Here is a 24,124-nt window from a genome sequence, read left to right on the forward strand (position 1 = left end):
CGCCCTCAGCAGTCACTCAGAAGTGAACCATGAAGCACCACAGCAGTGATAATGGTGAGCTGTGATCAGCTACAGAGCTGCTGTGCTTGCTTCCGTGCCTGTCAGCACCAAGCTACTGCAACACAGGGAGGATGGAGATGTCTGGGGATTTGTATTAAGCCATCATTTTGTGAGGGGAATGGAGATGAAGGTAAGGTGCAAATTGAGATCCAGCTTTTCATTAGGCTAAACCAACTGTGTTAAGATGGGTTTCAATTGTGGCAGAAATGGGCACATGCTACTAAGAACCCTTTTGACACTTGCAGAATTCTGCTGTGGCAGAGGCATGAAAAGGTTTATTATACTACAAGCAGTGTCATGTGTGGCTGGTGCTGTTGCACTGCTGCATTACCTAGGTGCTTCATTAGGTGGGGAGTAGCCCTGATTACTGAGTCCGGCTCGTTTGTCAGGTGATGAGCCAGGCTAATTTGTGGTGTGGGTAGAGTTTTGGTTTCAGGCTCATCAGGAGGGCACCCTCATCCTTCCCTCAATGATATGAATCCAGCAGCAGTGCTGTTTGCAGTTGCTTCTTCTTTAGAGCTTATGGACAGAAGAGCCGGGCTAAATGGGGCACTGTAAGGATCTTTTTTTAGCCTGTCACAGTGGGACCGTGAATTGCAGCAGTGCAACTGACACTTTTGCAGAGCGTAAGGAACACTTCTTTCTCACCCCATGGGATATGTGAGGATAGCGGGTGCGCAGAGATGATCAAGTGCACTGAGTTAAGCAGCAGGCCTGTGTGACTGATTTACAAATACCAGTGTTCTTTATTTACACAGACATGTAAACAACAGAAGGTAAACAACACTGCCCAGCTCGGCCTAACAAACAGGCTGCTGCTGTTTCGCTTCAGGACCTGAGGTGTTTTAGACATTTCACAGAAACTGTATTGACAGCAAACACAGGAAGGCTACGAGGTTACCTTGACTCTTTCTTCTTTGCACGGGAATCGCATGCATGGTGTGGCAACACGAGGGAATGGCCACAAAACAAGCATATGGAAAGAACACACTGAGAGCTTGCCTTATGGTCAGGTATGGCTGGACTTCGCAATATTCGTGAGTAGTACCACTGCAACTCGTCTGTACTCTGACATCACTTTCCACCCGAGGTTCTGAAAGCACACTGAGAAGAGACTACAGATCTTTGCTGCATCCTTTGTGAATTATCCCACGTTTACATGCAAGGAAATGGAGGGCCTTCAGATAGCGACTTTCGAAGAGCTCAGGTTTTACTAGTCTCATTTCACAGCCTTGTGCTTTCAATATAGCACCGTTCTTCTTCTCAAGAAGACAATTTAGGATAAGCTTTCGAATCCAAAGTGACGCTCCAAGCACTGCAGGTAGAAGGGCAGCCGACAGTCCCGGTTGCTACCAGAAGCCGTTTTGCTTCAATGACGCCTCTGCTGAAAGAGAAGCCAGCTACTGTATAAATACATTGCACCCATCCCTGTGCTTTTTCAAGTTTGTCCAAAACCAGAATTAAGGGTAACATTAGCTACAAAAGAAAAACTATTTGAACACAACTGTGCTGATCTGCTGTCTTGCAAATTTAACTGCCGCAGCAAGCCAAGCCATACACAGACCATGTTTTACTTCGTCAAAATATTTCAAATAGAAATTTGTAAGACAGAAAATTACCTAGTGGAGCAATGAAGAGTTCAGGAAGTTTGCTGCTTTGTGCCAAGGAACAGATTTCCTTTTAGTTTAGCAGCAAAAGCATCAGCTAGGACTTGAACAGGATTTAATTCCCAGCTGCAAATTCAAATTTTGGTTCCACATACACTTCCTGGAGAAAAAAACCCAAACCCCAGACTGACAGGTGTTGGGTTTGTTGTTTGTTTGTTTGTTTTTCTATTGCAGAACGATCACCTTGGCTTGAACCCAGAACTGGTTTCAGCCTTTCTCCCTGTTTCTATCATGAACAGCAAGTTAGACGGGCTCAGGTCATACAGCAGATCGAATTCAAGCATGTAAGAATTGCTGCTAAAAAAGCAGCCAGGAAGGTGGGTTTGAGCACGTAATTTAAATGCTCAGCTGCCTTCTCTTGTGCACATTATGCTTTAAGTAGTTTTGCTTCTTCTACCCTCCCAGTAAGAACTACAGTGATGCACTATCGTCAGTTATAGGAAAGGAGATGAATCACCACAACCATAAGATACACCATTTACAGCTGCCAACAGCAGGTAAAACAAAGACGGAGAAGGAGGACTGTTTTCCTTAAATAGGTATTTCTGCAGTTCTTTCAATCTCCCAGGTGAAAAGGAAACTTAAGAAATTCGTCTTAAATAAAAGCTATGTACAAATTGCACACATTGCAAGTGGAGCACTGAGATCAGTTACAGAAAATAAGATGTACAGTCTTCACTGATAACATCTCTCTTGCTATAAACAGTGATAAACAGCATATGCTTTCTTCAGATGTCAGAACCCAGCAAGACTGCAATATTATGTACACAGGGGCTTGTTTGCCTTCTGCCTCCCGCAGCAGAGTCCTTCCAAACTCTGTTTTCGCTTCAGAAAGCTGTGCAGTGACGTTCCTGCGCTCTGTGTCTCTCCTGCTCCGGCAGATCACAAGAGAGCTGTCATTGCTGTCTGGCTTATTGGTTTTAGGCAGTCTCTGGGTGTCGAGTAACCCTCACTCCCGAGGGCATTGGGCTGAGGTTTCTGGTAGTCTGTGCTGTAGCTCACAGAGGTCAGAACACCGTTAACTTTGGGTTTGTCGTAGTTCATGACACTCTGGGGTGTCTGATAGTCTCCATTCATGGTTTCGGTCTTACATGAACTAGAGAAGCTGCCAGCAGAAAGGGAGTGTATCTGAGATGAGATTACAGGTATGTTGTAGCCGTTTTCAGAAGGGAAGTTATTCTCTCTTGTAATGTGCCTCTCTATGATGGGGGTGGCATATTCAGGCTCTTGGCTGGTCAGCGGCAGAGCATATTCATGCCGGTTAGCTCTGTTTGGACAGTGGTAGTGATTTTCGAACTCTAAACTCCCCCTTCTCCCCTCATCTTTAGTGTCCATGGGTCGAAAAGTAGATCCTTTCCGTGTCACCGTCCCAGTCCCAATCATGAGAGGCTGTTGATAATCTAAAAGGAAGCATGAACTGCTCAATAAGGCATAGAATGGTTATTTTATGTATTCAATACTTATGCATAGATATGTATTTTACATTGAAAAATGACTCTGATTGTATCAAACACATGGTGATTAAGAATGTGAGGAAACGTTTCCCCAGTGCTGGTCCTGTAACCCTCTTCAGCAAGCAAGCCATCCCTTTTCTTACTCCCTCCCTCCCTTTCCCCACCTACCTACCCAAATAAATTAACATCATTTCTGGAGTATACTCACAAGCCTTAAAAAATGAGATAAGTCAACAAAACATTAGCAACAAACTGGACAAAAGGACATTGCCTGAAGATCCACAAATGAGAAGTTCTCCAAAGCCAGCGTTCCACTTCTGAAATAGTTAGAATACCCAGAGGATACTGAACAAGCCCGACCAAGTGCCGGCTTTATTTAAAAGGCATCTCGCAGTAGCTGACTGACAAGAAGGATGAAGCCAGGCAGAACATCAGCCAAGAGAGTCAAGGGAAGTGTGAAATGCACTAAGCCAGCTTTGCACTGCTGCAGGCACACAAGGGGGATGAGCCATGGAAGGAGAAGTGGGACCAGCACTGCCAGAGGAACTGGCATCGCCCCGGTCAAGGGGAACAGACCAGGGGATGGGCAATGGCACAAGCAGAAGCAAGGAGTGGGATGGAGGAATTGCAGCCTCAAGAAGCATGTGTTTGCACCTGTAGCCAAGGCAGATGCCAGGCTGTTGTGTAAGGAGGAGATCTGGACTAAAAGGGTTTTCAAAAAATCCAGCCTAACTATTATTCAGTGTTCCAACTTTCTCACTTTGGTGCTCGTGATAATCTCTTACAGATACATACGGTGGCCTGAACAGCTCTAGTAAGTGGCACTGCTAAAGTATCATGTTTTGATGCAGGCGTGAAGAATTTAGCTCAGTTTCTGTTCTGGCATCGTGGCTCATCTGACATGAGCGTCGAATTCGATCCCATATGTCCTGTGAATCTTTTTGGCAGTTCCTGGCTACATCCCAAACTTCAGCATGTAGGGTGAAGGTGTTATGATATTTCACTAACTAAGTGCTGCAGCTCTTCCTGGCGTCGCTGTCACCATCCCCAGCAATCTCCCTCTCTCAGGATGGAGTATCTCCACTTTGGGAACCAGCAGGCAGCCAGGGATTTGATGGGAGGGGATTTCATGCAGCATGTTAATCTATATGCAAGTTGTGTGCTCTCTGCAATTAACTAAATGGCAAATTTCTGGGCTGCATTCATATCTTAATTTCATGTTTCTTATTTTTAAGGAGACTGTAGGTGAAATGCTAAATCTGGGGAGCTGCCTGGGTAGGCTGAGAGTTAAGACTTGCCACAGACATGGCAGGACGGGAGGACGGAGAGAGCAGAGGCTCCCCAAACATGACCAGGGGAGCCAGATAATTGTGATTTGTGAGTAACCTTTATTCACTCCTTTTCCTTTATGAAATAAAACTGCTTTACAGGTCTCTGCACATTTATACTGGAAGCTTCTGCAGAGGATCGAAACTGTCTTTGAAAGATATCAAGGGTTGCACCATATGGAATTACAGTAACCATCCACTTATTTTTCAAATGTATTTCTCTGCCAAATGCATTGGAGGAATTCTAAGGAATTTCTAAGGTCTGGAGGCCGGAAACAGCAAATTAATCTTTCTGGAAGATTGCTAATCACTGATCCCATGAAACGGCTGGTCTCACTAGCCCTTCCAGACAGACTAAACTAGGTAGGGAGGGATAAGATGGGCTAAGAGGATGAATTAAAGAAGTCATCCCTTTGGGATGCAAATAGTATTAATGTGGGGATTCACTCTGTCCAAACAGTGATCTGGAGCCAAGGTAGAACAGGAGAGAAGCACTGTGGTGTGTTTTTCTTTCTCCTTCATCTACCTGCTGCCACTTCAGGGGGCCTGATCTCCAAAATAGTGCAGGCACCAGGAAGGCTGCACAGGGATCTCACTCAGCGCAACTTCCAGCTGGGCATGAAGTCCCACCCACTCACAAACCAGCCAAGTAATTGTATTTGCCCAGTGGCAAGGGGCTTTATATGTTGTTCAATTTCCAGAGACGTTTTTGTTTAAACTGAAACACAGAAAATAGTCAGCAGAGACAAACTATCCTGTCCTAGGCATATTTTTTACACTGCATCCATGCCTGAATGCTTTCCATCATTACCTTCAGCTGTAACTATTTCAGTCATAAAATCTTTCCCAACAACTCCGAGATAAACATTTCCAAAATAGTGGTCTTTCCCCCCCTAATATATTTAGCTGCTTCACTATATGTCTGGGATGAATACAGATAAATCTGTTCCTGGGCCTCAGCTTGCATGAGAGCTGGAGCTTGTAATATTGCTGGCCTGTCCATCCCCCTATTACCTGCTCTGCACGCAGAGCAAAATGAGTGCATCACAGGCGAGCAGTTGTTACCTGCCATGTCACTGGTGACCAGATCTAGTTTTTGTGGTGTCTCCTTCTCATTATTATAGCTGATGGTAAATTCAGTAGACTGATGTCTGGTGAAGGGCTGCTTGATTTGTTTCCAACAGCCTGTGATTAAGAAATAAAAATAGGAGGTTTATCAGCAAGTTAAAGGCTTACAATCAAAAGACTTCTCAGAAAGTTTAATTTTTGGTGTCAATATATAAAAGTAGTTAAAAAGCAAGACTAAAATGGGCTGTTTGTAAAAAAATAAAAAAATATCCCCCTAAATTGAAAGGGAGAAAGTGAATCATCAACTGAGATTTCCAAGTGAAAACAAAACTTTATAGAGGATTTTCTTGGCAAGAAGGGCTAAAACTCTGTAGGTGTAGGTATCAGCTTTAAAATAAGTTAAATGTTTTGCCATTGCTTAGGTGGCAAAAACAGTGCTTAAAAATTCCTTTTTTTCTTTATCCAGTAAAATAGCATTGCTTCCATTTCCTTGATTTCCATTTCCATTTCCTTGAGCACCTGCACTCAATGATTAATTTGTTCTCACAACACCCTTGTGAGACACAAAATCAAAAATCTACAGTGTCAGGCACTTGCCTGGAGCCTGCGGCAGGAGGTCTGTGGAGAGGTGGGTTTGGCTTCCAGCTTTCTAAGTCCCAAGCCTGGTCCACAAGGGCTTAGGAGCTTGATTTATGAAGCACACTTGCAACAAATGAACTGACTGGGTAAGAGGCTATCTCCATTTTCTTGGGATTTGTCCTCATTAGCAAGTGAGAAAGGATTATGATGTGACCTTGAAAAATCATATGAGCAAATATGATGTTAAGTACAAATTAATTTTCTAATGAGGGCGAGCTGCAGTGGGTAACAGCATCCCCTTCACTGACGTCAGCACCTGCTGAGGGATGAAATTTCAGAGCTGAGCTACTGTGAGGCACTTGTCAAGAGAGATGTGAATTGCTTACTAGTTTTCTTTTTTTATGGAAAGCTGAGATTTAGAAAGGTATTCCTCTACAGAGCTGGCTGGCCAGGAACAACAGCTAAACCCCAGCTTCCAAGGTGACAGGAGACTGCTGTAGAAAGCGTTACTGAGCAAGACACAAGAATATACTTCACTAGGGTTTTGTAAGCATCTCCTAAATCATAGTCCTCAAGCCAATCCCCTATTCAGATTTTACATATCAAGTACAATTCAGTATTGTTAGGCTTTATAAATACAGTCCCAACCAGGGAGGGCAGTGAGATGGAAATATTAAAGCCATAAAAAAATTATTAGCTCTTGCTTTCTTGGAGAAAGGCAATCCCCTATGATGTTGGGAAAAGGAAAGCAGCAATTTTCTGCAAAACAGGTATTTTGGAGGAGAGAAGGAAAGGAAGGGCACCTGGGAGCACTCTTAGATGCTAATTCATGCACTTTGTATAATAGATCTTTTGCTAATTGCCTTTCTGTCATAGAAACCAAATTATATTGTTTCTCAGGGCACAGCGCTAGGATGACACAAGTGGGACTACTGCTTGCTGTTTCCCTTGTATGAAAAGGTGAATTTGAACAGGGAAACGTGGATACTATTTCATAAGCATTTCATGCTTAGTTGCATAAACCCCTTCCTATAGGCCGAATGGACAGGACAGGACACAGCGCAGGATTCTCCACTAACCTGATTTCTGAGCACTGGATAATCCGTAAGAAAGTCCCTTGGCTTCTCGCCTGTGAGGAGAGGAAAGCATTTATAAACATGGGCACTCACAGCATTTCAGCTTCATGCCTTAGCTCCATCAGAGAGTGCCTTTGTGTTTAGCTGCTGAGGACAACACTTCACTGAGTTCCTGGAGGCTGGTGTTTACTAGAACGTAAGGCGCACATACCAGTGCTTTGACATTTTGGTTTTCCCCATCTATGTGCAAGTTGTGAGTGCCAGTGTTCAAATTCCTTGTGTCTGGCACTCAACAATTTGATGTGTCCATGTCTATATGTGTCACTCTAGGGTATGTTTTGGGTCTGCTCTTCTGAATTCTGTGGCTAGTTTATGGATTTACCGGCAATCCAGGGCAGAGCTGGGTACTGCTAGTGATGAAGCAACTTCATGAGGGCATTGCTTACACTTCAAATCCCCATCTGCTCACAGAAGCACTTCCTGGCTCTGCATGTAAGCGGAGGTTCATACGAATGGACATCTAGCAGGAATCACAGCTAGCAGTGCTTCTTCCACTCCCCTGGCTTGTGAAATTAAGTGGTTTGGGTTTAGCTGTTTGCCAGTGCACGTGTGCAACTCCTTATAGCTGGGCTAAGCTTTCAGCCTGCTAGATTAAGTGCTCTAACTTAAGGGACTGGGAAGCAGAAACACAACAGGAGGGAAAAAAAAAGAAAATGATCCAGATAGATAGCTCAAATCCTCCCTTCACTGAATTTTTACTTGGCTTTGGTGTGGAAACTAATCTGTTTTAGATTGCTTTACACCTTAGTATTTGTGAGTATCTGTAGGCTGAAGAAAACAGTTACTGGTTACATTGACCTGTAAATTGGGGTATGCAGTTCTGACCCGTTTTACCTTCATTTTTGTCTGACTAGGGGAGATGTACAAAAAGAAATACAATTTACAGAGACAAGACATGAGTCCTATTTAAAAGGAAGACTGCAGAACAGGATCGATTTCCAGCTCCTTGGAAAAGAGGCTCTGGAAAGAGGGCATGTAGTTGGACACACTAGCTAAGCAACCACAAATGCCTCCAGTGACAAAAGCCAGTATCTTACTTGCGTAGGGCTGCACAGATGCAAATTCCAGAGAACACGAACAGACACAGCACGATGAGGATGGGAACAATTATAGCTGTAAGCTTCAAGCCTGCAGAGGGAGGAAAAAAAAAAAAGGGATAAAAGTTTAAAAGGCAAATTACTCTGAAGCTGGTGATTTTTACTACAGAGAATACAGCAAAAGGCAGGTAATCTTGCAGGAACGCTCCATGCAAGAGAGCATGAAAATGTAAAACTAGTGAACTGCAAGACCACTCCTCAGCCATACTTGGTTGCCATGGACCTACGTGGGACAGTGTTGAGATGAAGAGTTAAACATAGTTTGTCAAGGCTGACACTTGACTTAACATCTATATGCATCCATACAAAGAGCAGTTCTTTCTTATTACACCTAGGTAACTTTTAAAAGCCACTTACACACACTCTGTTTTCTGTTGCTTATGAAACTGTCAAATGAGGCTGCAATTTTACATGCTGAGTATCTGGCTCGTGCTGAACTGGTTGAAACATTTCAGTCAAAATAGTTCAAAGATTTCCTGGAGTGGAGCTAGGGAAAAATCTGTTTAGCCTCTGGTAAATTCTAACACAACATGGTTTAGGGCAGGGATTTGAGAACTAGCAGTGGGATGGCTCTTGTGTCAGGAGTGCGCCTCCTGCTATTCCTACAGACACTTACCAGGCTGTGAGAATAAGGTAGTACACATGTCCACAGGGTATTTAACGATTTAGCAGATGAAATCTCAGTAGATTTCATTTTCAGTGAACATGGATACAATCTACCCACATCGCTGCACAGATGAACATTGCTCTTAGTCAGAGCAATGCACTTTCAGAAGAGCTTTTTTTCTTACAGTGATTGCTTCTTTCTACAATTATCAGCTACCTAATCGGTAGCAGTGTTTGGTGTACTGGGTCTGGTAATTCCTGCCTGGCTATGGGTCCGCCAAACCGTCAGTATAAGCAACAGATTTTGTTTGTTTGCTTTTAAATCTAAGAAGTTATCTCTACAACATTAAAATATGAAGACTGCAAATATAGGAAGAAGTATGTGAATTAAGGTTGTCTTGAGTCCCCATGAGCACAAGCATTATGGGAAAGTGTTTAATTACACAGCCATGTACTACTCTACACTACTTAGAGCTGGTGACCTGCTCTACAAAAAGTCATGGTTGTGTAGGGAGAAGGTAACATTTTTTGAAACCACTGTCTTATGTATACCAAAGTTACAAAATACAGGAAGAGGGTGGGGATCCACAAAGCTGTTGAGTGCTCAGTATAGTCCCTTGAACCACCTACCAAGCACTGCAAATAAACCATATGGCAGGGAAACAAAAGCTGGCTGTTTCACACATCAATATCTTTTCATGCCCTAAGACAAAAAGAACCTATGCTTCTCCCTCTTCTCTCTGTCATTAACCTTTAATCAAGTCTGAAGGGAAAAGTTCTGATTTGTGAGAAAGTTTAAAGTTCACTCAGGCTGGGCTGAAGATGTGATGCATCCTAGAGAAAATGCAGCACTAGGTTGTCTTACCTAAGTTAGTTTCTTCTGATGGGATGGGCTCTGTAACAGTCCTGTCCTCTTTTCCAAGGGAGGCTTCTGTGCTCTGGCTTGGTTTCTTCCACATTGAATGTGTAAATGAACTATTAGCTGCAAAAGAGAAGGGCACATCAGTGGCACTGTGGTAGCACAGGGGCCTTTGGAGGCACCATGGGACCCTGGGGAGCAATGCTTACCCCATACCTTGCATAATTCGACAACCCATCAGCTCGAGCTTCAGTGCTATTCTTTGGTTCCAAGTCTGAGGGATAATACGCACGTAACGGGCCACTATTGGAGGGATGAAGTTATTGCGTACTACATCACCGGAGTTGGAGTTGCCTTGGAATATCTGCAACAAAACATAAACACTTTGTTTGCTCTGATTTAAGTCTCTCTCTTCAAAGTGCTCCTGACATCCAACTTCAAAGGTTTTCATTATTCTAAAACTAATACAGTGATAATCTGGATATTTGGAATCGAGAGCTCTGGAAAGGAATAATCTTTTTTAGTTCTGACAGATGATGACATTTTTCTGTTAGCTCAGAGAAGAAAGACTATCACTCTTTTTCAGTTCTATGTAATTTCTAGTTAATATATGCTGGTATAATAATGCTATCATTTTTTATTTAATAGTACTGCAGCACTGTTGTACTGTACAACAGTGCTGTTGCCCTTACTTGGGCAACAGGGGATAAAAATATAAAAAGGAAAAATTTCAGTGACATATTTCTAGATATTTTAATAAAATGGTCAGTTTTCTGTATCAAGTTTGAAGAGTGACTATTAACTATGCATCTGTGTCTCCTTTCCCCTGCATTTATACAGTATTCCCTAGAATCAGCAGAGGCCATGTGCAGAATAGTAGTCCTAGCAAAATTAGTTCTTGGAGATGCTTCAGCATGATCGAGAAAAACTAAAAAGCCTGATGAGATAGGGAAGTGAACTCAGCATATATTCAGATAAAATGTCAGGCCACATGGGGTTCTGAAGGGACAGGTTTTTGTCATGTGCCATAGCTGAAACTAAGATCATATATAATACTTTCATAGGATTGTTTGTATATGACAAGTCATTGTATAAAACTGCAAGCCTGCAGATTTTCAATAGCTAGCACCCACAGTTCAGCCACTGCTATGTTGTTTTGTCACTTTGGGGGCCAACACCTGCTTAGTTTAACATTGCACAGTGAAATTCCTGCCATACAAGCTGAGAAAATCAGAGCTGGTAGGAAATCTCTCTACAGCTCCACCAAGTTTTCTAAACCACCATCAGGACCGAGGACCAGGTAGAGCCATACTGTGAGGTGTGCTGAGCTCCCTCAGAACTGATGAGTGAAGGTCTGACTTTGAACCCTGTGGGGCAGGGAGGGAGGCTTTTGTTGGGTGTTTCTTTTGTTTGAAAGGAAACATAAGGTTTCCAGGGAAAAAAGTTATTAGACAAACCTGCGCACCACATCCCCTCTCTGCAGGAACTAGGTGCACTGCTTTTATCTGTTCATTGCTAAAGTCACTTAGAATCAGTGAAAGCTGTTGTGTGGACAGCTATCCTGGTGTAAAAACATTTCTTTTACATTCAGCTACATCAGTTCCTAACAGAGGCAGGCTGTGTCCACTTGTGTCAGCAGAGCTCTGCCAGCAAGGGGCAGAGAGCCCTGGTGACCATAACACAGCCTGAGCACAAGCTTGGTCCACAGGCACAGCTCCACCAGCAGCACTGTGCTTTTACCCGCGTCAGTTGCTTTGCATGTGTGTGGAGGGGGTAGGCTGACCATCCTGGTGGATCTAAACCTGAATCTCAGCTTTGCTGGTGCCATACCAACCAATGCTGCTGCACTGGTACAGTGTTACCAGCTTAGGCAAGTGCTGAGCTGAGCTAAAGACTTGCCCAAACAGCCTGTTGTACAGCTTTAATTACACCATTCTTTTAAGAGGACGATATAGACATACACATGCCTCCCTGTGTGTGTCTCACAACTTCAGCAAGCCCTGGATAATTTCCTTGTTACGACAAGCTCACTATCTACTCCGTGGCCGTAAATTACACTGGTGAAGACAACCCAAGTCTAGACAAGTCTGAAACTCCTAATCTTTCTTGACAGTGAGCGCCTGCCCTTCAGTGTCAAAGCAGCATGCGCGTTATTGCTCTGTATTTTCCTGCCCTTCCCACTTTCCCTTACCTTTTCCTCATTACTCAGAATCCCTTTGTAAGTTCTCCATTTCGAGTTGTTATTTCTGTAGTTCATTGTAAATGTCTTTATATAGAAGTTGAAATTCAGTGTCATGTATCCAGAACCAGTGGTCTTAATCCCTTTTAACAAAATGCAAAATACGTTTTCATTTGTTAGGTGTCTGTTTTAAAGGAACATTTTAAAATGCAAATACAGAGGCCAAAACAGTTCAGAGAACTTGGCCTACAACGTCTTAATTTACTTTTCAAACTGTGTTGAAATTGAATTTAAAAGTTGAGAGAAGAATGGAAATAACTTCTAAATTGTGAATTTACAGCAATGGAATTTTTAACAGAGTCCAAATTAATGACTCAAAAAATGGTAATTGCTTTTTGATATTACAGTCCTTATCAGCAGTCTTTATGTCTTTAGTAGGAACTGTAATTTACATTTTTACTAAACCAGGAGATGGAAACAGGAATTTCTTTCATTGGGCCATTGTTTCAAAGGCTATGACTTTATCATTTATCATCCATCCAGACTTTGCTGGTCCATGTGTTAAGTATCTTGTTTGGAGCCTAACATCATGTTCACAGACCAGGCACACATGACTGCTGAGCTCAATCCTATCTCCTTGTAGGAAGACCAGTCTTGTAATAGGAAAATAATATTCCTCAATGTCAATCATTTCATTAAATTTAATGAAAGAAACATTGCATTATTAGCATTTCAGCTGCATTCAGTTTTCCCTCCAGCTGAAACCCCAGCTTCTAATAACCAGACAGTGACAATAACATACCTGTTATTCTCTTCTTCTCTCCCAGGTCTATCTCCAACCATTCACGATTGCTGCTGTGATTAGAGGCCCAAGCCAATCCTGGGACTTGAAGCCAAGCCTTGTCAGGAGACCACTGGAATAGCTGCCCAAATTCATTGCTGTCCTCCCAGTAGGAAGATGCAGTAATCTGGCTCTTGGAGAGGAATCCCTCTTCCAGACTGAGAGATTTATTGCAGCCTAGAAGTCCCCAGACAGACAGGCCGAAGGAGTTATTTTGCATTTTCACAGCTTATTTTTATGTTAGGCTAGCAACATATGAAGACCACCCACAACAGCAAAGTCAGATGTTGCTTAATCTAGCGCTAGCCTGATGCTATCCATTAGCTGTGTGTTTGCCAGTCAATTTGTAGTGGATGATCCAGTACCAGAGTGCTGCGGGCCCACTCCTTTACCAATTTAACTCCTACATAGATGACTCCTCCTGACTACATCTGCTGTTTTTGCCATTTTGCTTTTAATCCCTATAGTTTTTTCTCATTCCTCTGAAGACTTCTTGGGTTTTTTTTCTTCTGAAACATAATATTTATGTTTAGAGACTGGCATTAACTAATTTTGCTGTACAAAACGTTTCTCAGATGAAGGCATTGTACTGAAAAGAGCACTTTACTGTAAATATTTCACGATTCTCACCTGCAATTAGGGCTAGGAAAGTTACTCATCAGAGAAACTCCTTGATACTGCTGCCAGGAGGTGATATCATGAGGATAATAGCTGCAGGTAAGTATTACAAACTCCACCAAAGAACCCACAACATTTCTGCACATCAAGGTTCTTCAGAGAAAACAGGCCAGTGGAATAAGGTTTCAATGAAGTTAAAAATAATTCCCTGGCAGTTTCAAAGGCCTGTGCATGCTTTACAGTTTTCAGTGGAATAGTAAATGATTTTATCTCAGATGACTGAAATATAATTCAAATGAACGAGCGTGAACTTTTTCCCCTTCTTCGCTATGTTTTATGCAAATGAACAGCTTGACAGATTAAAGAAGCTTTTGCATCTTGGAAAATCATAAACAAAAACTCGTTCTGTATCAGTGCAATGTAAATATATTTTCATTCCTCCTATGTTTTCGTTCTCTTCTTGTATAACGAAGATGGAGTATATAAATGTCTGAAGAAAAACCGCTTTCATTTTCTGCTGCCTGAAGTACATAAAAATGGGATTATCTGATTGCCATTTTTCATATGCTGGCACCAGAAATGTAACAGCAGAATACTATTTCTGTTTCTCGTCTATGTACATATGACCTATTCCTATTCTGTTTTTTTTTTCCTAGCTCACTTCATATCCCTTCAATTTTTTTATTCACTTGCCAGTTTTAAAAGATTGCTGTCCTAAAATATCCCTCCTAGACACAGCCTGGCATTCTCCTGATTACTTTTCAAATTTTCTATAGAAAATACTTAAATAAGATGGTAAAATTTGAATAACTAAAAATAAAGCCATTATTCTTACCATTTGAAGTAAACATAAACCGTTTATCTGACAGCGACCCACTGTAAGAAAGGAAAAAGGTAGTTCAGCCTTTCAGGAGGCAGTCACAGGAATGCCGAGGTACAGTTTCAGGATCACTGCTTATCTAGCAAAATATTTCTGGCCAGCTAATGACTTACTTTGCTGGCTGCCTACCAACCCAGTAAGAACACTTTAGTGCGCCTCCCACCGTGACTGAATTCAGATCAGTTTTTTCATTGTTTGGAGCATTTGTTATGTTTTAAAGTGACTCCCCATCCCACCAGCCTGTTACTCTTGCTGTACACTTTTGCTTTTCTCCTCTGCACAGGCCCTGTACTGCTGTGGGTAAGCTTTCCCCTGCTGCTCCTCAGACCAGCAACATAAGAGCATTCAAAAGAGCCAGGACTGGGGAAGCTAATAGGGCCTGGAGTTACCGGGCCCAGGTCTCTTCTCACTTGCATTAAATCAGAACAACTTCACTGAAGCCAATGACTTTCTATTAGTCTAAGTACACTTCTATTTTGAAGAAAACCCACCATCAAGCACTGTGAAAGAGTTACATGTGATGGTGACTAAACCATGTCAACTCATTCCTGGTTGGGATACAGGTGTATTACAGCCAGACTGAATGAAAACTACTTCTTGTTTTAACCCGTGTGGGAACCAGTTCTGTTAGAACCATGACCAACAGCTTCCATCAGGAATGGTTTATTTTGCTGCATTAACAGAACCACATCTACGGCTCCCCTCTTCTTCCTCCTCCTGACATGGACTGCTTTGTCTCAGGAGAAAAGCCATTTCTTGGGTCACTCCATACGACCTTGCATAATGCAGGACAAGATAAAATCACAATGGTAAGGTAAAGCTGAGCTTTCCTTGGCCTCCCAGCAAGCAGCTTTCTGATTTCCAATGAGATGCCCCTGAGGTTTCATTCTAGAAGTGATGATTGAGTGTCTGCCTAATAAAAATAAAAGCCCAGGTTTAAACACAAAATTTGCCTGAATTTCAGGAAAATCTGACCCCTTCAACGTCACTTTGATTATCTGTATGCATCGCTTGCCCCTTTAGAAAAGCCATGGCCAGCACAACTGAGCAGGAAAACAACTTCTGCACTTAAGCATCAAGACAGCTCCTTTTCAAGCTGCTCTTTGTTGTTGGCCAGGAAAATTTCCCCCAGGGTACTGTCTGCAGGCTAACAGTTGTGGGCATGGCTGTATGTTTTGAGAGCACTGCAAATGGGGAATAGGAAAGTGGTCCCATGTCAAGGTCAATAAAAACACTGCCTCTTTTTGTCACTGAGGGAAAACTAATGACTACAGGCAAACAAAGCCCTTCAGAGATGACGGAGAGCACCGGGAGGGAGCTGATTTATTTGGGCATGTAGGTGGTAGAGTAGCTAGAAGGAGAAACTCAAGCCCTCCCTCCCACATCTACCTCCCTAGGCAATCCTCAGAGGCAATCAGATGTGCTTTGCTCACTCCAAACCAGTTTGACATTGCAGCCAAAACAAATTTTGCTTTCTTAGTGAATGCAAAGCTATCAATTTCAAGCAAAAAGAAAATAAATACATATGGTAATCAGTAAAACCTACCCAAAACAGAAATCACAGTCCTCCTCAAATACTTATTTATGAGATAAAGCTTTGTAATGAAAAAGTTACCCAGATCCCTTCCAAATAGAGGGCTGCAGAGGAGGTTAGTGTTCCTAAGGTCTTTAAAGCCAAGAAACCAAGCTGAAATATATGTGCTATAATTCTGCAAGTCACTGAAGAGGACAAACTAATTCAGTAAGTGGTAATTCATCAATTTTCTAATGTGACAGGTGACATTTGTCACACAAATTTCACTCTGTCCTTTAAGGGATGTTTTCGCCCCATGTTCCTCATTTTCCTGACAACCTTCAGGATCCTGCCTCACCCACAGTACCAGTTGTAGGACTGCACTGGAGCCCTGTACCAGTAGCTCTGCACAAAAAGAATGTCAGTACAATTTTGTTCCAAGTGGTCTCAAGGAAGCTTTTCATAAGCAGTGCAGGTTAACCCCGAATCTCATCTTTCACAGTTCATGAGCATGTGGTCTCTTGCATTTTCAAAGACAAATGATTTCATGTGCACACACTACAGCTGCAGGCCAGGTCACATCACAAAGTTAACCCCCCATACATTTGCACTGGGGTATCAAAACTGCCCAATAAATCCATCCACTTAATCTTCATTATGGTATTTGCGGGTGCAGGTCCACGCATGGATCATAAGAGCTGAAAACCTCACAGATGCTGGAGCGGAACCAGGGCACTGAAAAATGGAGTCAGGAAGGTCAAGGTCAGCTCTTGTGGGTTGGCGAAGGAGCGAGCTGTAACCCCACCGTCACATTACAACACAGATACTTAACAGCTCGATGCACTCCGGCAGCAGCTGTTGATGAGGTCAGTTTCAGCTCAAGTCACTAAATAATTTAAATCTTTAACACTGAAATCCACTATAAATGAGATTTTTAAAACTTGAGTAAGTTTTTATTTAAGGGCATCTAAAAAGCTCTTAAATCACTGCTGTTCAAGCACCAATTTTGCCTCGCTGGCACTAGCTGCTCAGCAGGAATTTCTTGCAGCGTGTAGGTACCCCAAGGACAGGGAAGCCTTGGAGCTTTGGAAATACCTCTTATAAAAGCCTTTTTAAAGCATGAAATGCATTGGCCCACTGTTTCTAGGAACATTTTTTCATGGTTTAAAATGAAAGGATTCCCCTGCAGCCTCCAATTTCCCTCTCCTGGGATAATGAGCTCACACCAGCAGTTCATCAGCTCCCAGGGTTGTCCCAGCTCCCAAGAGCATCGAAAGCATCCCGGAAGCACTGTGCTCATACTCCCATTTGTCTCAAAATCCATGCCATCTAGTTTGCAGGCATCCAACCTAGTGTGAACCTGTTTACCTGTGGCTCCCTGTGTAATCTCTAGAAATTGTCCTTGGGGCAATTGAGTCCCCTTGAGGTGTGCATCATGCTGAAGGAGTGCCTGGTACGCAGGAGAGCTGAGTGGGCTGCCCTCCTCGTTAGGGTGCTGTCTCAGGGGCCTCACGTTAAATGGTCTAAATCCAAGCCCTGGAGGCTGGCTTCAGCCTGGAAGCACATGTTTCAGCTCTGCTTCAAGGAAATGGGAGTTTTCCCACTTGATGTAACAGAGAAAAGTTTACATCTCTGTGGGTACTTCTATTATCCACGTGAAATGTATAGGATATCTTGTGAATAGCAACATTAAAAGGACACTTGGCAGTAAGGTGATGGGTCAATTATACGAACAGTGCCTGAACTCATTGCCCACTAGCTCTTTTACTGTGAAAAAAATACAAACGGGAATCTCGGCTGCCTTTCATTATAACATTTTATACGCTACTGTCCGAGTTACTCCTTCTGGGGTTCTCAAGGATCACGAACATACGATTCCATGTAAACAGTTCTGTAACATCTTTAGATAAGGCACAAAACATTTAATTTAGGGTTTCACTACGCTGGTGTGTTTTGTGGAAAGAATCTGTATTATTTGTTTTATGGAGGGACTTGGCGCCTGAGCTGAGCTCTCAGTCCTGCTCTGCCTGAGACAAGTTTATATTAATTTTCTCTGGCAATCAACTTTCCAGAAAAATAGGAAATATTCAGGCTTCACAGGCCTTCAGCTAGTAGTCTACATCCTACCCAGCTTTTATACTCCAGCGCTGTCATATATAAAGCATTCCTATGTGTGCTGAAGTTTAAACACAACAACAAACCCGATGAATGGTTGGTTGTTTTTTTTCATGAATGAATCCATGATTGTAAAATTGTCAGGAGCGTGTGGAGAAATCATGGGCAAAGCAGGAAAAGGTATAAAAAAGACACATTCCCTTGGCTGTTACAGGCTACGGGACTGAGATTTCCCTTCCTACAAAAAAAAGAGCACCTCATGTAAAATCCTGGTAACGTTTGAAACTAAAAAATATAAACCAACAGGAGTGACAGAGGCAGTTGCTGGAAGGGCTTACTGTGCTGGATAGAGATTAGAGGATTTATTTCTACTTCAACAACAGTACAATTAAAAGTCAGAAGATAAGTGGTAACTGTAACACCCTTGCTATAAATATTCTAAGAGAGTAAAACCCTGAACATGACAAAAGCAAAATGTTTAAGAAGTTGTTTGTTAAATCCCCTATGGCTCAACTGCACTTTTCATTTATTCAATCTTCCTAGCTTTTTTTAAACTTTAGCATGAATTTATCATGATTTATTAGCACATCGATTAAAGGTGTTTGTTGCAGAACATCGTACTTTCATGTATCTGCTAACAAAGTAATTTGCAAATATGTTTTGGAAGGAACAGAAGGAAGAAAGAAGAAAATACCACACTACATGGTACAGAGCCACTGAAAACTTGGAACATTTTCCTATATGATATTTCCTATGATGCCTAATGCCAACACTATTTTAATAAATCCATAGGAACAAAAACCAAAAGCCCCTACACCTAACAGCTTCTCCTCCTAAAAAAGGCATACCCATCTGCGTTTGCTGGTCTGAGTAGAGATCAGTGCCCCTGGGGCTGCTCCTGGAGCCAGTCCCCCCGTTTGTTGGTACTCACTCGTGTGAGGGGATGCCGTTGGCGAAGACACCTTCATAGTGGCTGATGCCCTTCTGCTGGGTGACGCTGATCTGCCCGCCCAGCTCGTCCGCGATAACGCCTGCATGTATCGCCGACTTGCACAGCAGCGAGGTCTGAAAGGCAGAAGCCAGCAGATACCAAAGCTTAGAGGACCAGTCTGACAACCGGCTAATCCTTTCGCTTCCAAGCCACTAGAATACAGGTGTTAGAGCTCATAAAATCTGGCAAAGACGCAAGAGATGTAAGAGGCGGGGAGGCAGGAACAACAGTAATCTTTGTGAAAATGTTTCCAAAAGTCACCTTTTCCCCACCTCTACCCCCTAAATAAAAAAGCAAATAATCTACTTCTGAGAAGGTGCTGTGAGATTTTAATCCTATAAGTACTGTGTCACTCCTTAGGAAAACAAAGTCAAAGGCAAGGCAACTTTTCTTTGCGAAGAGAAAATGGTAATTACTTGATTGACCTGCCTGAAGGCAGACCTATCTATTATTGCACCTTCGGATTTGAGTCATGACATACATTAGGAGATTTGGCTATGTGCTGAGTAGCTGCTGCTCGGTTTTAAGTATAGCCCATTTGCCAGCACCTCATGTGGGTAATGCTGAAAAATACAGGCAACACGACTTGTATGGAATCAGGTGGTAATAACGTACTCCGGGCTTGGGCAGAGGAGAGAAAGACCAGCGGAAAGGTGCAAAGAAGACACTCCCAGGGGCTGCTGGCAGAGATTGGTCTCATTCACACAGACCCAGTTTGGGCTATGCTACTGGACAAGCTACACTGGCAAGCTGTCCCCCCAGGGAGGGCTGGGAGAGGGGGAACACAAAGGCAGCAGGTCTCCAGGGGAACCCTGCAGGTTCTTCCCATCAGAAAAGCTGAATCCCCCTCAGCAATGGAGGGAAAATTTCATTCAAAAATTCCTCAGCGCAGATAAGATCTGCATGAGGTCATGCCATGAGCTGCTTTTCTTTCTAATCACCTCAAGAAAGGGCAGGCATAACTCCAGATAATGAGAACGTAAAGTGGCATTTCTTTGTTTCTTCAGCTCTGCCACTTTTCAGGCTGGAGCGGAGTGCTTGAATAACTGGATGAACAGGTTAAACGTGAACACTGACTTTTTGGAAACTCAGCAACTGGTACATCTGTGATAGGGTGGGATTTTACTTCAGTAGTATGATGAAACTTGCTGCATTGTGAGAGACAAAAAGATTTCACAGCCCTAACAGGAGGAGAGTCCAGGGTGAGGGGCACAGAGAAGGCAAAGCACTGTTTGATACAAACTGTGGGTAAATGCAACCACTCAGGCAATTTCTTTGTTTTAAAGAACTAGCAGTTAGAACAACCCCAGAGGCTGGTAGTTATCAGTAGGAGGTGATTAGGCAGTGTATTTTATTTTCCTACTAGGGAAATGCACATAGATTGCAAACAAGTAAAAGCTGAAGTTGTAGGAATATTTAGCACATCCATAAGCACTACCTCAAGAGGCACAAACCTTATGCGGCACTTCTCCAGAAAGCCAGAAACCACAAGTCAGTAGGTGTGTTTGACAATCAATGGACTTTGCTCTCACACAATTGACTGGTTTGTTTGAAAAGTGTCCCCGTGTGCTTATATACTGATAACATCCTCATATACTGATAATAAAAGGTATATTTAACACAGTTGGGAGGAATTGCTGACAAAAGTCAAGCAATAAGTGTTGAAACCCGGTTGTGTTAGGCTTCTCTGTTCTGTCTTTACAAATTTTCCCTCATTATCCTGTGCACTTACATCTCTGTATCCTTCTTCGATATTCCCAGAAATGTCACCTGCTATGTCTCTGCAGCCAGCAGGACAGTATCTGCTGTAGGGAGAGAAGAGAAGCTTGTTTAAAACACAAACTGTAGTGATGATATACAAAAACAAGCTCGGTTTTGTTTATCTTTTCAAGCAGAAGAAATGCTCTCAAACCAATAAATATTTTAGCAGTAAGTTCTGGCTTAACGGAGGTTTAAATAAATGCGCCCTTGCACTGGTGAGTGAACTGCACACAAAAAATCAGAAAAGTAGTTTTGTAAGGGCATTTCTGTTTAATTCTCTTGTTCTAGAAACGCTACCACACGAGTTTTCAGCACAGCCCAGATAAGAAGCCTACATGCACATCCAGGCAGCAGCCAGAAGAGCACAATTTATTACCATTTCAAATCCTATCACAAAGTTCAAGGAACCAAGAAATTATAGCTTGTCCTCAGATAATCTTTTATCAGCTAGGACATGATCTGCTCTCAGGAGAAGCACTGGAATTTAAGGCTACTTTGAAATTTCAAAGTGGAAACTCTTTTTACACATACCATGTATAGGTATGCCCTAATGAGAACTGCTGAGAGCTCTGTAACTCCATTCCCTCATTTTTCTGGGCAGCAGACTTCCATTCTGCACTACTGCTTCTCACAACCAGGCCTTTGAGCATCAGAACTCAAAAAAAATTCACTTCTCCAGAAATCCAAGGCTGTACTTGCTGTAAATGACATTTTCTGACAATTGGACCAGATGACAGATAGAGCAAAGCAAGCCAGAACACAAAAAGCAGCACTCTTTACCTGTATTCAGTCTGCGTGTAGTGGTTAGCTCGTTCCAAACATGTGATTAGATCTGTGAAAAGTTTTTAAATGTCAATCCCCATTGCAGGATGTGGAAATACAGACAAATATTTGGCTAAACATGAAATTACATTTAAAGGTATCTCTGTACAATACTTAAAATAATTTTATTAAATAGAAAGCAATATCTACGGTTTCCCCTCAGTCTTTCCATCTCCCTCTTCTACTCTTCTTATGCTTTACACCTTCAACAAAGTTGCACATACACCCAGAGTATTAAATGTAGGAATCAAATCTTAATCTCTCCTATCCCTTCATCCTGTCACTGTGTGGTAGATGCTGGTGCTCAGAATACAGTGGAGCTTCAAGAAAAAGGTACTAATTTTCTCTTTCACTGGGCCTGTATTGCAAATTGTGTAGGTAAGATTCCAGCAGCTGTTCTATCTGGTTAATGTTACAACTGCTTCTTGCACACATGCTATCAGAAATATCATGGTACATGCTAATCTGGAAATATTAGGGATGAAACATTTGGGCTGAAGTCTGTGTGTGTAGAGAAGATAATTAAATACGTGGGACCGTGACACTAATCCTTTACTACTGCTGGATTTCACTTTACCTGGATGATCACTACTGGCATAGGACAACAGAAAGCCTCGTCCTGATACGTGGGATCCACTCTCAAAGTGAATAGTCGCTTCATTGCTGTCCAGAATAATTTCTTTGGGGACAGGCATCACATTACCACAATATGGCCCTACAGACAGAACATAAAAGAATTCAAAAGTTTAGATGCCATCATTAGGCTGCAATATTCTCATGATTAGCAAAGAGTTTAATAACACACGCATTCTCCTTCAGTACCAATCCAGTTGTTGACAAAAGCGTTTTGGCTTCAGCCCTTTTAGGGGTATGATCTCCAAAGTTACCCTGACAAGGAGTGGCCAGAATCCAGTTGTCTCTCCATGGTAGCAATTCCAGCATCCACGTCTCTCATCACATAAGCCTTAAGAGAATGATTAATGCCCTTCGGCCTTTGAAGTACAGCTTGCTTACAACCAGCAGTAAATCATTAGAGAAAAGAACAGAATGTTCAAAAACAATCCAAGGGATGTATACAGGGTCCCCCAGATAAACTCTCAAGACACATGCAGCTCATGCTGGTGTAGCACAGCAGCCATTCAGGAAAAACTAAGATCACAAACAGGGTACCTGACCCTCAAGAACCTGTGGGCCACAAGCTGAACTGTATGTACCACAAGGCAGTATCATTTTACTCAGAAAATGTCTTGATTTATTTTCCCTTTATAAATATCATCAGACCACTGAAGTCTACAGTTCAAGTCTAGGGTTCTAAACAAAAAAGAGAGGGAGAGGAAGAAGATGAAGGGAGTAGGACAGGGAGACAAGAGCCTTGTGCTCACACTGAGTTAGATAAAGGTTTTATAGCTACTGACTGCAGTATCTTGGAACAGTCTTTGGGACACTCCTTTCTTGTGACAGCAGGCATGCCTGCAACTCTTAATAATTGCATTTGCTCCTTCAGAAGTCAGTTCCCGCTGGGAGCTCTCTTTTCAGATCGCCACAGTCTTTTCTCTTGCCTTCTATCACCACACCTGGGTGCAAACACTTATCCCTGGCTCCACTCAAGGCACAGATGACACAGAAAATCCAAAGCAGTTGGGGTACACTTCTTTTGAATTTACAAGGATGCTTACAATATAAACTGCTAAGAAGAAGCTTTTGTGAAATGGCAAACAGTTGGGTTTTTTTTTTCCCCCAAGAGAAAAAACAAACGAGTCCCTTTAGAAGCCCTCAGCCCATCTGTTCTGTTGAGGTGAATGACAGCTTTTGCGTCCTAAAGCAAGTCCTTGGGATGAAAAGCGATCACTTTGTTTTTACCTAGACAACCTCATTTTATTGGTGGTGGATACAACTTGCAACTGACTTCTGACGTACAAGGAATGACAGCCACAGCACGACACAAATTTGATGAACCCTTCCTAACAGGCTTCTAAGCGCATCTTCATTTTGCCTGATTCTCTTGAGGGGATGTTTCCCAAATATTTCATTTGCCTTATATCAACTGTAAGATCAGCCCAATTGGAGCCAATGACAGCCAGTTGTCAGCAAAACTGAACAAACCAAAGAAGGAACTCTGTCTTTTGGCTTATAAAAATCATACAGCAAAGCAAAGCAGGCAGAGAAACAAGCAATGAGTGTGACATTTCCCTGGAGTACTCATGTGTTAAAAATGACTCACGACTTAGTCAGAGAAAACAAAGTCTATAAAAAGGGTTAAACAAATTGCTTAGGAAATGAACTTATCAAAAAGACAGCATCTGACACTGTGTCATACCAGACAACTGCACGAGTGATTTATTCGAGGTGGTCTTTTGTGTCAGATTGCAGTGGGAGAAGAAAAGTGCTAACTTAGATATTTTTTTCTATCAAGAGAGAGAAAGGAGGAGAAGACAAGAAGGTATTGCATTTCTTCAGAATAAAACATCTGAGAAAGCCTTAGTCCTTTTCTTCTTTCAAGGACTGTCTCTAGGTATTTTTTCGCAAGTACTGTTTGACTTTCTCCCTCGC

The 24,124-nt window shown here is 42.4% G+C and overlaps 1 protein-coding gene across 1 annotated transcript in view; it reads right to left on the reverse strand.

Annotated features, from left to right (window-relative positions):
• Positions 1 to 779: 779 nt before the first annotated feature.
• The window catches only part of DCBLD1 (discoidin, CUB and LCCL domain containing 1), a 47,310-nt gene continuing 23,965 nt past the window's right edge, over positions 780 to 24,124 (reverse strand). Inside the window, exons 3-15 of the mRNA XM_065681009.1 lie at positions 22,152 to 22,289; positions 21,533 to 21,584; positions 20,724 to 20,796; positions 18,932 to 19,065; positions 14,328 to 14,368; positions 12,836 to 13,051; positions 12,046 to 12,176; positions 10,071 to 10,218; positions 9,861 to 9,977; positions 8,330 to 8,420; positions 7,236 to 7,285; positions 5,575 to 5,694; positions 780 to 3,127 (exon numbers count right to left, since the gene is read on the reverse strand). Coding sequence (XP_065537081.1) covers positions 2,610 to 3,127; positions 5,575 to 5,694; positions 7,236 to 7,285; positions 8,330 to 8,420; positions 9,861 to 9,977; positions 10,071 to 10,218; positions 12,046 to 12,176; positions 12,836 to 13,051; positions 14,328 to 14,368; positions 18,932 to 19,065; positions 20,724 to 20,796; positions 21,533 to 21,584; positions 22,152 to 22,289 — 1,829 coding nt within the window. The 3' untranslated portion in view covers positions 780 to 2,609. The remainder of the gene's footprint in view (positions 3,128 to 5,574; positions 5,695 to 7,235; positions 7,286 to 8,329; positions 8,421 to 9,860; positions 9,978 to 10,070; positions 10,219 to 12,045; positions 12,177 to 12,835; positions 13,052 to 14,327; positions 14,369 to 18,931; positions 19,066 to 20,723; positions 20,797 to 21,532; positions 21,585 to 22,151; positions 22,290 to 24,124) is intronic.

Source organism: Lathamus discolor, chromosome 5 (genome assembly GCF_037157495.1).
Source record: "Lathamus discolor isolate bLatDis1 chromosome 5, bLatDis1.hap1, whole genome shotgun sequence".
NCBI classification, from domain to species: Eukaryota; Metazoa; Chordata; class Aves; order Psittaciformes; family Psittacidae; genus Lathamus; species Lathamus discolor.